This window comes from Oncorhynchus gorbuscha, linkage group LG04 (genome assembly GCF_021184085.1).
Source record: "Oncorhynchus gorbuscha isolate QuinsamMale2020 ecotype Even-year linkage group LG04, OgorEven_v1.0, whole genome shotgun sequence".
In the NCBI taxonomy this organism is placed as follows: domain Eukaryota; kingdom Metazoa; phylum Chordata; class Actinopteri; order Salmoniformes; family Salmonidae; genus Oncorhynchus; species Oncorhynchus gorbuscha.
The window spans coordinates 54,850,669-54,867,477 of record NC_060176.1 but is presented as its reverse complement, the minus strand read 5'-3'; the positions used below and the strand labels follow the sequence as shown (position 1 = coordinate 54,867,477).

The window sequence follows — 16,809 nt, the reverse complement described above, 5'->3', positions numbered from 1 at the left end:
ATTCACTCACGCCGCCAAACTTAACCTAGGAAAACTGACTATCCTACCGATCCTCGACTTCTGCGATGTCATCTACAAAATGGCTTCCAATACTCTACTCAGCAAATTGGATGCAGTCTATCACAGTGCCATCCGCTTTGTTACTAAAGCACCGTATACCACCCACCACTGCGACCTGTATGCTCTAGTCGGCTGGCCATCGCTACATATTCGTCGCAAGACCCACTGGCTCCAGGTCATCTACAAGTCCATGCTAGGTAAAGCTCCGCCTTATCTCAGTTCACTGGTCACGATGGCAACACCCACCCGTAGCACGCGCTCCAGCAGGTGTATCTCACTGATCATCCCTAAAGCCAACACCACATTTGGCCGCCTTTCCTTCCAGTTCTCTGCTGCCTGTGACTGGAACGAATTGCAAAAATCATTGAAGTTGGAGAGTTCTCTCTCCCTCACCAACTTTAAACATCTGCTATCTGAGCAGCTAACCGATCGCTGCAGCTGTACATAGTCCATTGGTAAATAGCCCACCCAATTTACCTCCCTCATGCCCATAATGTTTTAATTTATTTACTTTTCTGCTCTTTTGCACACCCATATCTCTACCTGCACATGACCATCTGATCATTTATCACTCGTGTTAATCTGCTAAATTGTAATTATTCGCCTACCTCCTCATGCCTTTTGCACACAATGTATATATACACTCTTTTTTTCTACTGTGTTATTGACTTGTTTATTGTTTACTCCATGTGTAACTCTGTTGCGGTCTGTTCACACTGCTATGCTTTGGTCTTGGCCAGGTCACAGTTGTAAATGAGAACTTGTTCTCAACTAGCCTACCTGGTTAAATAAAAAGGTTAAGAAAAAAAATATGGTCAAATCCAGAAACAATAATTTCAAAAACAAAACATTTATTCTTTCAGTGAAATACAGAACCATTTCATATTTTATCGAATGGGTGGCAACCCTAAGTCTAAATATTGCTGTTACATTGCACAACCTTCAATGTTGTGTCATAATTATGTCATATTCTGGCAAATTAGTTCGCAATGAGGCAGGCGGCCCAAACTTCTGCATATACCCCGACTCTGCTTGTAATGAACGCAAGGGAAGTGACACAATTTCACAAGTTAAAATAAATTCATGGCAATATTAACTACATATGCAGGTTAAAAAAAATATATACTTGTGTACTGATTTGAACTTCTTCGAGATAAGGGGCGCTCTTTTAATTTTTGTCACGAAAAGATGCTCGACTATGCATGTAATTGATGGCTTTGGAAAAAAAAAAAAAAACTCTTGACGTTTCCAAAACTGCAAAGATATTATCTGTGAGTGCCCCAGAACTAATGCTACAGGCGAAACCAAGGTGAAATTTCATACAGGAAATGGCCCAGAATTTGAATGCCCTGTGTTCCAATGTCTCCTTATATGGCTGTGAATGCGCCAGGAATGAGCCTGCACTTTTGTCATTTCCCCAAGGTGTCTGCAGCATTGTGACATATTTGTAGGCATATTATTGGAAGATTGACCATAAGAGACTACATTTACCAGGTGTCCGCCCGGTGTCCTCCGTCAAAATTATTGCGTAATCTCCAGGTACATGCGCGTTCCATTTCTTCAGAGGAGAAACCAAACTGCCATGAATGATTTATCGTCGATAGATGTGTGAAAAACACCTTGAGGATTGATTCTAAACAACGTTTGCCATGTTTGTCGATATTATGGAGTTAATTTGGAAAAAAGTTAGCGTTGTAATGACTTAATTTTCTGTTTTTTTTCTTACCCAAACGTGATGAACAAAAAGGAGCGATTTGTCCTACACAAATAATATTTTTGGAAAAGCTGAACATTTTCTATCTAATTGAGAGTCTCCTCATTGAAAACATTGAAGTTCAAGGGTAAATGATTTTATTTGAATGCTTTTCTTGTTTTTGTGAAAATGTTGCATGCTGAATGCCAGGCTTCATGTTATGCTAGGCTATCAATACTCTTACACAAATGCTTGTTTTGCTATGGTTCAAAAGCATATTTTGAAAATCTGAGATGACAGTGTTGTTAACAAAAGGCTAAGCTTGAGAACTAATATATTTATTTCATTTAATTTGCGATTTTCATGAATAGTTAACGATGCATTATGCTAATGAGCTTGAGGCTATAAATAGGATCCCGGATAGGGGATTGCTCGTCACAACAGGTTAAGAAAGCCATTGAGGTTTATTGTCACGTACATTATTGCAACGATTGTGCTTTTGTTTCGCGAATGCGCTTTTGTTAAATCATCAACTTGAAGTAGGCTGTGATTCGATGATAAATGAACAGGGACCGCATTGTCCTGCGTTGCGTATAATCAATCTAGTTAACCTAGAAGTATCATCAACCATGCGTCGTTAACTAGTGATTGTGAAGATTTTTTGTGTTTTTTTATTACAAGAGAAGTTTAATGCTAGCTAGCAACTTACCTTGGCCCCTTGCTGCACTCGCGTAACAGGTGGTCAGCCTGCCACGCAGTCTCCTCAAGGATTGCAATGTAATCGGCGTCCAAGAAGTCAGATTGTTATGAAAACTTAAAATTCGCCCTAATTAAAGAAATTAGTTCAACCTCTAGTTTGTATTTGATTTACACAACATGCGAAATATTTCATTGTGTACAAGAAATAATACACAAAAAAATAGAACAGTTATGCACGCTCAAGTTGTCAATGCAATTACAGCTGCAAGTCTCTTGGGGTACGTCTCTATAACCTTGGCACATCTAGCCACTAGGATTTTTGCTAACAGGTTTCCCCTCCCTCAATTTCCCTGTATTTAGCAGAATCCATCATTCCTTCAATTCTGATCAGTTTCCCAGTCCCTGCTGAAAAATATCCCCACACCATGATGCTGCCAACACCATGGTGTTCTCAGGGTGATGAGAGGTGTTGGGTTTGCACTAGACAAGGCATTTTCCTTGATGGCCAAAAAGCTCAATGTTGGTGCTCTTTTCAGATGAGACTATCTTCCATGTGTTTGGGAACATGCCTTTTGGCAAACAAACGTGTTTGCTTATTCCTTTCTTTAAGCAATGGCTTTTTTCTGGCCACACTTCAGTAAAGCTCAGCTCTGTGGAGTGTACAGCTTAAAGTGGTCCTATGGACAGACACTCCAATCTCCTCTGTGGAGCTTTGCAGCTCCTTTATCTTTGGTCTCTTTGTTGCCTCTGATTAATGCCCTCCTTGCCTGGTCTGTGAGTTTTGGTGGTCGGCCCTCTTGGCAGGTTTGTTGTCGTGCCATATTCTTTCAATTTTTTAATAATGATTTAAATGGTGCTCCGTGGGATGTTCAAAGTTGGATTTTTTATTTTATAACCCAACCCTGATCTGTACTTCTCCACAACTCTGTCCCTGACCTGTTTGGAGAGCTCCTTGGTCTTCATGGTGCCACTTGCTTAGTGGTGTTGCAGACTCTGGGGTCTTTCAGAACAGGTGTAAATACACACAATTACATTACACACAGGTGGACTTTATTTATGTGACTTCTGAAGGTAATTGTTTGCACCAGATCTTATTTAGGAGCTTCATAGTCAAGGGGATGAATTTATTATTATTATTATTTTTAAACAAGTTATTTTCATTTCACCAATTTGGACTATTTTGTGTATGTCCATTACATGAAATCCAAATAAAAATGACAGGCTGTAATGCAATAAAATAGGAAAAAACGCCAAGGGGGATGAATACTGTCGCAAGGCACTGTATGTTATCCATGTCACCGTTCAGCCACGACTCGGTGAAACGTAAGATATTACAGAGCTCATCCTTTTTATTATCCAATGATTGCACGTTGGCTAATAGGACTGATGGTAGAGGGGGATTACTCAGTCGCCGTTGGATCCTTACAAGGCACCCCAACCTACAGCCCCGATATCTCCTTCGCTTCTTCATGCGAATAACAGAGATTTGGGCCTTGTCGGATATCTGAAGTAAATCCTCCACATCCGACTAATTAAAAAAATCTAAGCAAGTAATCGTTGTCCTGATATCCAGAAGTGCTTTTCAGTCATAAGAGACAGTGGCAGAAACATTATGTACAAAGTAAGTTGCAAATAATGCGAAACACACAATAGCACAATTGATTAGGAGCCGGTAAAACAGCAGCCATCTCTTCCGGCACCATAACTCCATCCTCCTGATTCAAGCAAAAACTCACAGGTGACACGCTTAATACAGAAGTGGTTTGATGAAGCGGATGCTAAGCTACAAGACTGCTTCTCTAGCACAGGCTGGAATATGTTCCGAGATTCAGCCAATGGCATCGAGGAGTATACCACATCAGTCACCAGCTTCATTAATAAGTGCATTGACGACAACGTCTCCACAATGACGTATGTACATATTCCAACCAGAAGCCATGGATTACAGGCAACATCCGCACTGAGGTAAAAGGCTACAGCTCCCGCTTTTAAGGAGTGGGACACTAATATAGATAAGAAATTCCTCTACGCACTGACGAATAACAGTAAACTGTTAACACAAAACTTCAATAATATTCCAACCAGAGAATTCCTTTGTCTTCAGAAAAGCAAAGGAGCGTGAGCCAACTCTCATATGAAATGCGCATGACCAGCGCATGACTCCTGGCAGACTGACTCATTCCACTCTTATTGACATCCAGTGGAAGCCTTAGGAAGTGCAACATAACCAATATCCCACTGTGTATTCAATAGGGCTGGGTTGAAAATCGACCAACCTCAGATTTCCCACTTCCTGTTTGGATTTCTTCTCAGGTGTTTGCCTGCCATACGAGTTCTGTTATACTCACAGACATCATTCAAACAGTTTTAGAAACTTCAGTGTCTTCTATCCAATACTAATAATACTATACATATGTAACGGCGTTCGTCAGTGGGACTGAGGAGCAGGCAGTTTACTCTGGGCACATTTTCATCCAAGCTACTCAATACTGCCCCTGCAGCCATAAGAAGTTAATATAGGACTAAGATCAAATCCAATTACCCTGGCTCTGACACTCGTCGGATGTGGGAGGGCTTGCAAATCATCACGGATTACAAAGGGAAACCTAGCTGCAAGCCTAACAGACTAGCTAAATGGCTTCTATGCTTGCTTCGAGGCAAGCAACACTGAACCATGCATGAAAGCACCAGCTGTTCCGGACGACTGTGTGATCACACTCTCCGAAGCAGATGTGAATGTTAACTCGTAAAAAAATAAAAAAAAATAAAAAAAATAAATAAAAATAAAAAAGTCTTGCTCATGAGGCCACAGGGCCAGATTACCAGGACACGTACAGGACGCATACACAGAGCATGCGCTGACCAGCAGGCAAGTGTCTTCTCTGACATGTTCAGCCTCGCCCTGATCCAGTCTGTAATACCAACATGTTTCAAGCAGACCACCATAGTCCCTGTGCTCAAGAACGCCAAGGTAACCTGCCTAAATGACTTCCACCCTGTAGCACTCATATTTGTAGCCATGAAATGCTTTGAAAAGCTGGGCAGGGCTCACGGCATGTCTGGGACCAAAAGGCTCCTTAATTAGCTTCTACCGCCAATCCATATGACTGCTGAACAGTTCATCAAATGACTCCCTAAACTATTTGCACTGATCCCATTAATATATATATATTATATATATATATATATTATATATATATATATATTTGCACTGACTCTTTTACACAGGCTAAATGTACACTCATTGGACTCGAACCACACACACACGCTGCTACTGCTCTATTTATCAATGCATAGTCACTTTATTCCCACGTACAGCTGAAAACAGAAGTTTACATACACCTTGGCCAAATAGAGTTAGTGTCACAATTCCTGACATTTGGAAACACCATGCGCTCCATAGCATAACACGGTGCCTGCCCGGTCTCTAGCCCAACGGTGAGCACAGGGAGTTTGCGCAGGTCTCCTACCTGGCATAACTATTCTCCCTTCTAGTGGAACCCCCCCCCCCCCCCAATATTTTTTTTGGGCTGCTTTTCCGGCTTCCAACCACGTCGCCGTGCTGCCTCCTCATACCAGCGCCTCTCCGCTTTATCCACATCTATTTCTTCCTTGGGACGGCGATATTCTCCAGGCTGAGCCCAGGGTCCTTTTCCATCTAATATCATCTCCCAAGACCAGAAGTCCTTATATTGCTGCTCCTCACAATTAACAGGGAGAGTAGGCTCAGGTCTGACTCCTGACTCAGCCACTCTCTCTCTGCCCTCTCCCCCAATAAATATTTGGGGGTTACTTTCGGTTTTTGCTCTGCGTCGCCGTGTTTTCCTTTTAGACTCCAATCGCCTGTAGCCCTCTTCGCACTGCTGAAGAGAATCCCAGGCGGGCTCCTGCACTCTCTCTGGGTACGGCCGCCCACCTGTCGATTTCTTCCCACGTCGTATAATCCATGCCTCTACCGTCCATAACGTCCTCCTTTAGCTCCTGCCAGTTATCTACGTCGTTGACAGTTACACGCAGCTCGGTCCGTGAGAGGTGGGTGTTTCTGTAACGGCGTTCGTCTGTTGAAAGAAGAGAGTCGGACCGAAATGCAGCGTGTAGGTTATTCATGACTTTAATGAAGGAATCGCGGTACGTGAAATAACTGAATCTAAATACAAAAACAACAGAACAGAACGTGAAACTAATTATAGCCTATCTGGTGACTACAACACAGAGAGCAGGAACAAACACCCACGAAATACAAAGCGAAAGTCAGGCAGTCTAAATACTGTTCCCAAGCAGAGACAACGACAAGCACCTGACTCTGATTGAGAATCGCCTCAGGCAGCCAAGCCTAACAACACCCCTAATCAGCCGCGATCCCAAATAATACAAACCCCAATATGAAACACAACATATAAACCCATGTCACACCCTGGCCTACCCAAACATAACAAAAACACAAAATACAATGACCAAGGCGTGACAATATAATGATTTATTTCAGCCACATTCCCAGTGGGTCAAAGTTTACATGCTACCAAATACTAATTGAGTGTATTGCCTTTAAATTGTTTAACTTGGGTCAAACGCTTCAGGTAGCCTTCCACAAGCTCCCTGCGAAAGGTTGGGTGGATTTTGGCACATTCCTTCTGACAGAGCTGGTGTAACGGAGTCAGGTTTGTAGGCCTCCTTGCTCGCACACGCCTTTTCAGTTCTGCCCACATATTTTCTATTGGATTGAGGTCAGGGCTTTGTGATGGCCACTCCAATACATTTACATTTACATTTAAGTCATTTAGCAGACGCTCTTATCCAGAGCGACTTACAAATTGGTGCTTTCACCTTATGACATCCAGTAGAACAGTCACTTTACAATAGTGCATCTAAATCTTAAAGGGGGGGGGGTGAGAAGGATTACTTATCCTATCCTAGGTATTCCTTAAAGAGGTGGGGTTTCAGGTGTCTCCGGAAGGTGGTGATTGACTCCGCTGTCCTGGCGTCGTGAGGGAGTTTGTTCCACCATTGGGGGGCTAGAGCAGCGAACAGTTTTGACTGGGCTGAGCGGGAACTATTCTTCCTCAGTGGTAGGGAGGCGAGCAGGCCAGAGGTGGATGAACGCAGTGCCCTTGTTTGGGTGTAGGGCCTGATCAGAGCCTGGAGGTACTGAGGTGCCGTTCCCCTCACAGCTCCGTAGGCAAGCACCATGGTCTTGTAGCGGATGCGAGCTTCAACTGGAAGCCAGTGGAGAGAGCGGCGGAGCGGGGTGACGTGAGAGAACTTGGGAAGGTTGAACACCAGACGGGCTGCGGCGTTCTGGATGAGTTGTAGGGGTTTAATGGCACAGGCAGGGAGCCCAGCCAACAGCGAGTTGCAGTAATCCAGACGGGAGATGACAAGTGCCTGGATTAGGACCAATACCCTGACTGTTGTCCTTAAGCCATTTTGCCACAACTTTGGAAGTATGCTTGGGGTCATTGTCCATTTGGAAGACCCATTTACGACCAAGCTTTAACTTGTCACAAACTTGTCACATATCCTAGACGGCGTAGCAGTCAGACGTCTTTGTCCCGTTGTGTCCCTTGTATATCTGTTTCTTCACATATCTTTTAAAAATATTTTCCTAAACCTCAACTTCTAAATACTCTCCTGCAACCAGCCTTACCCAATGTGGCATGGATCTGATTTCTACTTACTTCGGATCTGGAATCCCTCAACTGAAGCTAGACAGCGAACTACCTACCAGCTATCAGTCAGCAAACCACTGCTAGCAGTCACCAGCTAACCTTTAGCTCGGAAAGCTCTCGCCAGTTCGTACAACGTAACTCAAACCAGAGCATAACGGACTTATATTTCTCTCTCCATATCCCCGGATTCCTACCGCAAACTCTGAACATTTTCATCTGGATCTTCGCAACTAGCTACCCGGGATTGCAGTTAACTACTCCTGGCTAGCGTTTCCATCCCAGAGCAAGCACCAATTAGCCTGAAGCTAGCCTGGCTAGGGGTCCTGGACTACCACCGAAACCCACTTCTGGGCTACAATATCCGGGCGCCTTCTACTGCCGGTACGGGGCACGGAACCCAGCTGATCCTCTGCAACTGGAATACCGACATAATCTGCCCAAGGATTCCAACAGGCCACTCAGGCGCGACAGCCGCTGAAGGCCCATTCTGCTAATCGCGGTCTGCTAGCTACCTAGAGCTACATGGAACTCTATTAATCCACAATGTCACCGCAAGAACAGGCTTACCTCCATCGCGACATCCCCCAAAGGCCCTTCTGCTAGCCTGCCAGCCCCGGTCCGCATACCGCTAGCTCGCCTGCCCCGGTCCGCAAACCGCTAGCTCGCCTGCCCCGATCCGCAAACCGCTAGCTCGCCTGCCCCGGTCCGCAAACCGCTAGCTCGCCTGCCCCGGTCCGCAAACCGCTAGCTCGCTTGCCCCGGTCCGCAAACCGTCTGAATCGCCGTGTCCCCAGCCAGCCCAACCACTCACTGGACCCATATGTTCACTTGGCTACGCATGCCTCTCTCTAATATCAATATACTTCGTCCATTACTGTCCTGGTTAGTGATTACAGTCTTATTTCACTGTAGAGCCTCTAGCCCTGCTCAATATGCCTTAACCTGTTGCGACGAGCAATCCCGTATCCGGAAGCGTAATTATAGCCTCAAGCTCATTACCATAACGTAACGTTAACTATTCATGAAAATCGCAAATTAAATGAAATAAATATATTGGCTCACAAGCTTAGCCTTTTGTTAACAACACTGTCATCTCAGATTTTCAAAAAATGCTTTTCAACCATAGCTACACAAGCATTTGTGTAAGAGTATTGATAGCTAGCATAGCATTAAGCCTAGCATTCAGCAGGCAACATTTTCACAAAAACAAGAAAAGCATTCAAATAAAATAATTTACCTTTGAAGAACTTCGGATGTTTTCAATGAGGAGACTCTGTTAGATAGCAAATGTTCAGTTTTTCCAAAAAGATTATTTGTATAGGAGAAATCGCTCCGTTTTGTTCATCACGTTTGGCTAAGAAAACCCCCCCTAAAATTCAGTCATTACAACAAACTTTTTTCCAAATTAACTCCATAATTTCGAAAGAAACATGGCAACCGTTGTTTAGAATCAATCCTCATGGTGTTTTTCAAATATCTATTCGATGATAAATCACTCGTGGCAGTTTGGTTTCTCCTCTGTTCAATATGGAAAAATGAACGCACCTGGAGATTACGCAATAGTTTCGACGGAGAACACCGAGCGGACACCTGGTAAATGTAGTCTCTTATGGTCAACTTTCCAATGATATGCCTACAAATATGTCACAATGCTGCAAACACCTTGGGGCAACGACAGAAAGTGTAGGCTCATTCCTTGCGCATTCACAGCCATATAAGGAGACATTGGAACACAGCGCCTCAAAAATCTGGCTCACTTCCTGTATGAAATTTCATCTTGGTTTCGCCTGTAGCATTAGTTCAGTGGCACTCACAGACAATATCTTTGCAGTTTTGGAAAACGTCAGAGTGTTTTCTTTCCAAAGCTGTCAATTATATGCATAGTCGAGCATCTTTTCGTGACAAAATATCTTGTTTAAAACGGGAACGTTTTTCATCCAAAAATGAAACCTCTTGAACCTCTGGGGGCAGTATTACCTAAAACCTCTTAGAACAACCCATCCCAGAACCGGGAGAATTGTCATCAGCTAAACTAATAAGCATAGCGCAACGGTAAAAAAATATTACTAGAAAATATTCATATTCATGAAATCACAAGTGAAATATAGTGAAACACAGCGCAGACTTTTGTTAATCACCCTGTCATCTCAGATTTTGAAATTATGCTTTACAGCCAAAGCAAGACAAGCGTTTGTGTAAGTTTATCGATAGCCTAGCATAGCATAATGTCCAGCTAGCAGCAGGATGCTTGGTCACGAAAAGCAATCAAATTAAATAATTTACCTTTGATGAGCTTCGGATGTTTTCACTCACGAGACTCCCAGTTAGACATCAAATGTTCCCTTTGTTCCATAAAGATAATTTTATAGTCGAAATACCTCCATTTCTTGTCCACGTTTTGTTGAGAAATCCACAGGAAATTGCGGTCACGACAACGCCGAAAAAAACTCCAAATTAGATACATATCAACAGAAACATGGCAAATGTTTTTTATAATCAATCCTCAATGTGTTTTTCAAATATCGGGGGCCTTAGCTCACTGATCACCACTTGCAGCACGCGCTCCAGCAGGTATATCTCACCTCGCCTTTCCATCCAGTTCTCTGCTGCCAATGACTGGAACGAACTGCAAAAAGCTGGAGACTCATAACTTCCTCACTAGCATTAAGCACCAGCTGTTAAGAGTAGCTCACAGATCACTACACATAGCCCATCTGTAAACAGCCCATCTATCTACCTCATCCCCTTACTGTATTTATTTTATTTATCTTTTGTTTATTACATGGGTAACTCTGTGTTGTGTGTCGAATTGCTATGCTTTATCTTGACCAGGTCGCAGTTGCAAATGAGAACTTGTTCTTCAACTAGCCTACCTGGTTAAATAAAGGTGAAATTAAAAAATACAAATATAACTTCCTGGCTGATGTCTTGAGATGCTGCTTCAATATATCCACATAATTTTCTTCCTCGTGATGCCATCTATTTTGTGAAGTGCACCAGTCCCTCCTGCAGCAAAGCACCCCCACAACATGATGCTGCCACCCCGTGCTTCACGGTTGGGATGGTGTTCTTCGGCTTGCAAGCCTCCCCCTTTTTCCTCCAAACATAACGATGGTCATTATGGCCAAGCAGTTGTTTCATCAGACCAGAGGATATTTCTCCAAAAAGTACAATCTTTGTCCCCAGGTGCAGTTGCAAACCGTAGTCTGGCTTTTTTTATGGCGGTTTTGGAGCAGTTTCTTCTTCCTTGCTGAGCGGCCTCTCAGGTTATGTCGAGGACTAGTTACTGTAAATATAGATACTTTTGGACCGGTTTCCTCCAGCATCTTCACAAGGCCCTTTGCTGTTGTTCTGGGATTGATTCACACTTTCCTCACCAAAGTACGTTCATCTCTAGGAGACAGAACGAGTCTCCTTCCTAAGCGGTATGACGAGTGCATGGTCTCATAGTGTTTATACTTGCATACTATTTATTGCTTGTGCAGATGAATGTGGTACCTTCAGGTGTTTGGAAATTGCACTCAAGGATGAACCAGACTTGTGGAGGTCTGCAATTTTTTTTATGAGGTCTTGGCTGATTTCTTTTGATTTTCCCATGATGTCAAGCAAAGTGGCACTGAGTTTCAAGGTAGGCCTTGATATACATCCACAGATACACCTCCAATTGACTCAAATGATGTCATTTAGCCTATCAGAAGCTTCTAAAGCCATTACATTTTCTGGAATTTCCCAAGCTGTTTAAAGGCACAATCAACTTAGTGTATGTAAACTTCTGACCCACTGGAATTGTGATACAGTGAACTATAAATGAAATAATCTGTCTGTAAACAATTGTTGGAAACATTACTTGTGTCATGCACAAAGTAGATGTCCTACCCGACTTCCAAAAACTATAGTTTGTTCACAAGAAATTTGTGGAGTGGTTGAAAAACGAGTTTTAATGACTCCAACCTAAGTGTATGTAAACTTCCGACTTCCAACTGTACATATTACCTCAACTAACCCATTCCCCTGCACATTGACTCGGTACCAACTTTATATAGCTTTGTTATTGTTTTAATATTTAATACTTTATTTAGCACATTTTTAGAACTCTGCATTGTTGGACTCGTAAGTAAGATCTACATCGGTTGTATTCGGTGCATGTGACAAATCAAATTTGATTTACAAAAAAATAAAAGCAAAGAGGTCTGAATAGTAGGCTAATTCCATAGAAGGATTAGTATGACAGAATGCTAAATAATAACAGTGAACGTACTCACCTCCTCCACTGTACAGGGTAAGACCACACGGCTGAGAGAGAGAGAGAGAGAGATGGTTTAATGACTAACACTGGCCATCAATCACATCTAGGCCCAACAAACAGAATAGTTCCAACGGGTTTACAAGGCACATGTGTCCTCTAGCCTAGTGGAATTCAGAATTGTTTGCCGATCTGAGAAACAGATTTGACTAGAGGCATCCTTTTCCCCCCCTTCACAAGTCAGAGACATGTTACCCTTGCTTTCCAGACTAAATAAATTTGTTCATAGCCGCTATAATCATTCTCACTTTATGCAAGGCCATTGCCTCATGACTTCCTGACTGCAGAAGCCCCAGTCAGTCTGTTTGATGATGGCAGCAGGGGGCTCAGCTTCATGATGAGATTCTCATAGGGCACATGAGCAATTTCCTCAGTGCACAGGAACAGAAAATGAGTCCAGGTCACACATGGAGTCACATTATGGAAGAGGTCAGAGAGTGAGAAAGGCTGGGGGATAAGACAATGAATGAGAGCCAAAAGAGAAGAGGCCAAATAGTGACAGCCTGAGGATAGAAAGGCATGAACAGTGAAGGAGAGACCAGTGGGGACAGACCAGTGTCACTAAAATGAACAATGTGAGGTCCAACAATAGGAACCAGAGAGACTGCCAAACAACTGTTGGAGCCACTGAGGATGTGGTGTGCTCACACAAAGATGACACCATAGCAGCAGTGCGCCAACCAATGACCACTAATTCTGTGGGAAACACTTAAGTTACTTGTAAACTGGGAGCATCTAGCTGTGTGCGATCAAGTGATTTGAAATCATTGAGAACCCTGATAGGCTAATGGCAAGCAAAGCAGTGTCAACCATAAACTAAAAGTATAGTCATCCTGCTCGGAAACAAAGTGTTAAAAAAGCATTAGATTGTTTTTATAATTAATGTTTTGTTGTTGCATTCAACTGCAGAAAATGCTGTTTGAGGTCATTTCCTTATTATGTGACATCAGAGTCCATCATATGGGAGAACTCAAAGCTCAGCGATGATAAACGAGTTTCCCCACTTACAAGTTGGAGGGGCGTTAAAGTGAAATTTTCCCAGTCGTATGCTGGTATTTACACATTTACAAGATATTATGAACGCAGCATAAAACCACATAGGGGAATAGCATATTGGGAAGGGAATGCAGAAACAGTTCTGTAAGCAACTAACTTATTACCTCCTCTCTTTTCCACCCACTATAAATAAGTCCCACCCACTTTAAGGGGATGGGTGGTGCATAAATTGGGGAAGTAAGTACATTCCATTCACATGTAGGCCTACTGTAATCAGGAAGCCCTTTCTGTTGATCCATGGTTAATCTTCAACATAAAACCACCAAAGAGTTATGATCATTTACCAAATAGGGCTGTGTTACACACTGTATAATAATACAATTGACTGTAGCCTTGAAAGTAGTACGCTAACAATTAAAGCATAGCATTACAACCAGTGGCCACATTACAACAGAGACCGTTTAACCATAGACCCAGGCAAGGATGCTTTTCAGTAAGGAAGAGGACTGCTGTAAGTGCCATAATGTCACATTTTAAAACCTGGAAAGCTGACAGATCTTACAAGTTGTGTGTGAGGCTGAGCAACAGGCTAGCCTGAGACTTCCAGCCCCATGTTACACACTAAGTCATGTTGGGAATGTATTTGGTCTTTGCGTTTCTAACTTTCTCACTCATTATTCACAACTCATTCAAGACCATCTGTAATCATAGTGTATCAAAATGTAGTGTTTAGAAACATTCCATTTCATTTACAATCAAAGTGACACAATACATGATTTACCATTGATTTATATCTAAACACAACCAAAACAAACCTGATGTAATCATTGCGTGCTGGGAATATGGGATCAAATACTACACTTTTGAATACTTTAATACACATACACCGCTCTTTCCATATCATAGACTGACCATGTGAAAGCTATTATCCCTTATTGATGTCACTTGTTAAATGCATTTCAAATCAGTGTAGATGAAGGGGAGGATAAAGGTTAAAGAAGAATGTTAAGCCTTGAGACATGGATTGTGTATGTGCCATTCAGAGGATTAATAGGAAAGACTAAATATTCAGGTGCCGTTGAATGGGGTATGGTAGTAGGTACCAGGCACACCAGTTGTGTCAAGAACTGCAACGCTGCTGAGTTTCACACGCAACAGTTTCCTGTGTGTATAAAGAATGGTCCACCACCCAAAGGACATCCAGTCAACCTGACAACTGTGGGAAGCATTTGGAGTCAACATTGACCAGAATCCCTGTGGAACGCTTTTGACACCTTGTAGAGTCCATGCCATGACAATTGAGGCTGTTCTGAGGGCAACTCAATATTACAGACAACTCTTGGGTCGACCAATATGTTGTTTTTTATGTCGGGGACATCCCTAAACCACTGACAAAAAAGCCTAGATATAAGCCTAGTTTTTATGTTCAAGTCATAGTGATAGCCTAAGCAGCCCATTACTAGTTTATTAGGCCTTCATAAGAGGCAGGGCATAGCTGCAATGGATCCCTTTAAGTTAAATAATCATCTTCCTGAATCAGACTGGGTTAGACCTACTGGTTGTTGAGACTGGGAACCATCAACACCCCACTTGACAGTGCAGAGTGTCTGATGCACTCGTCATTTCTCTGACAAGCAGATTTTTCCTTGGTCAGCAGTATGGTCAAAGTTCATGAATCACCAGCCTGCCAGGAAGACTTCATCAGGTGTCATCTCAAAGTTTACAAAGTTGGCACGCCTGTCTAAACAAAAACACCTGGGAATTAGTGTTTAACAAGATAGTAGTGTTTTACAGAGAGTGGAGTGGACGTTATGTACTGCCTAGAAAGGGTGCCTCGTCTATGCGGGACACATTTAATGTGGCTACCATCCACGTGCACTGCAGGAAGGAGAGGACCATCCTAATTAAAAAGTTGAATTATTTTTAAGTTAGCCTTTAGATAAAAACTAAATATATTCACAGGTCACCAAATACCTGATTAAAACAGACTGTTTTCCAATGAAGGTATACAGTAGCCTCAACCGCACTCTCTGGGGTAGCACCATGGTGTAGCCGGAGGACTGCTACTTTCCATCCTCCTCTGGGTACATAGACTTCAATACAAAACCTAGGAGGTTCATGGTTCTCACCCCCTTTCATACTTAAACAGTAATTTTGACAACGTCTTCCAACCCAGAGCTCCTGCAGCATGAACTGACATGTTGTCCACCCAATCAAAGGAGAGAATGAATCTAGTACTGCAAGCATAAGCTACAGCTAGATAGCACTGAAAGCATAAGCTACAGCTAGATAGCACTGCATAAAATGTAGTTAATAGTTGACTCAAAAAAGAAAGACAATAGTTGAACAGTTTTGAACAAATTAATTTCTTAAGCAGCAGAGAGAGATATATTATAGATATTTTTTATTTTTTAACTTTCACTTAGCTAGCTAATGCAGCTAGATAATTTAGCCCACTCAAACAGAGGAATGCTATTTATGTTCACTAGCTGGCTAAGGCTATGCAACACTGGAATTCTTCCAAGTCAAGGTAAGCTTTTGGTTTCATTCATTTATTGCCACTGGAGGGCTGAGTGTCTGCAGGTTTTCGTCCCTCCACTGTATTCGATTGATGAAATAAGGTCACTAATTAGTAAGGAACTCCCCTCACCTGGTTGTCCAGGTCTTAATCGAAAGGAAAAACCCAAAACACTAAGCCCTCCATAGAATGAGTTTGACACTCCCTGCTGTACAGCGTGATAGTAACAGGTTTACTAACGCGTTAGTTCTAGTAGCTATGTCGTTAGCTAATATGGTGACAACGATGTAGGCTGTCTGTAGCGGTTATAGTATAAAGGTTTGGCTTTGAATGTTTTTTTTCACCTGCTCACAGACAGCTGTTGTGTTGTGCACTGAAGTCCACAAGCGAGGGGAAAAATTGAGAGCGCATAGATACGAGAAGGAATTATACAATGAGCAAAGGGATGAAGCGGTTTGTATGTGGCTGCTATGAAAGTGAACTCTGTGCCTGGGTGATCAGGGATGTGTTCATTCCAATGATTTTGTTAACTTCTTAAACTGAAGCAAACAGAACAGTGATAAACTTACCTGAATTTGTCCAATAGAAAGTATTTGTAACTGTTTGGACTAATGATTACACCCTAGATCAGCTAGATGCAGGTAAGTGTGTAGGGCATTATTGAATGTGTTACTGTGGTTCCCCTTGATTACTCCAACTTGCCTCTCGACCTGTGCAACTGCTTTATACAATTTCCTTTGTAGGTTAAGTTGTAACAACCTCATGTAATGGATATAGGGAACATTCGAGTATCATGTAGTAGGTTAAATCTTTCGAAGGTTACATTGAGCTGGGTAAATGGAATATGATTGACAGTTATCAAATATGCTGCAAT

At 42.5% G+C, this 16,809-nt stretch overlaps 1 protein-coding gene across 3 annotated transcripts in view; it reads right to left on the bottom strand.

The window, feature by feature from the left end:
• The window catches only part of LOC124034309 (phosphatidylinositol transfer protein beta isoform-like), a 48,347-nt gene that overhangs the window by 30,970 nt on the left and 568 nt on the right, over positions 1-16,809 (bottom strand). For 2 of the 3 annotated variants that reach the window (XM_046347320.1, XM_046347319.1), the window contains exon 2: positions 12,381-12,411. In XM_046347320.1, the coding sequence (XP_046203276.1) occupies positions 12,381-12,411 (31 nt within the window). Of the gene's footprint in view, positions 1-12,380; positions 12,412-12,669; positions 12,788-16,809 lie in introns of those variants that run through there. The other variant, XM_046347321.1, reaches the window with a different exon arrangement.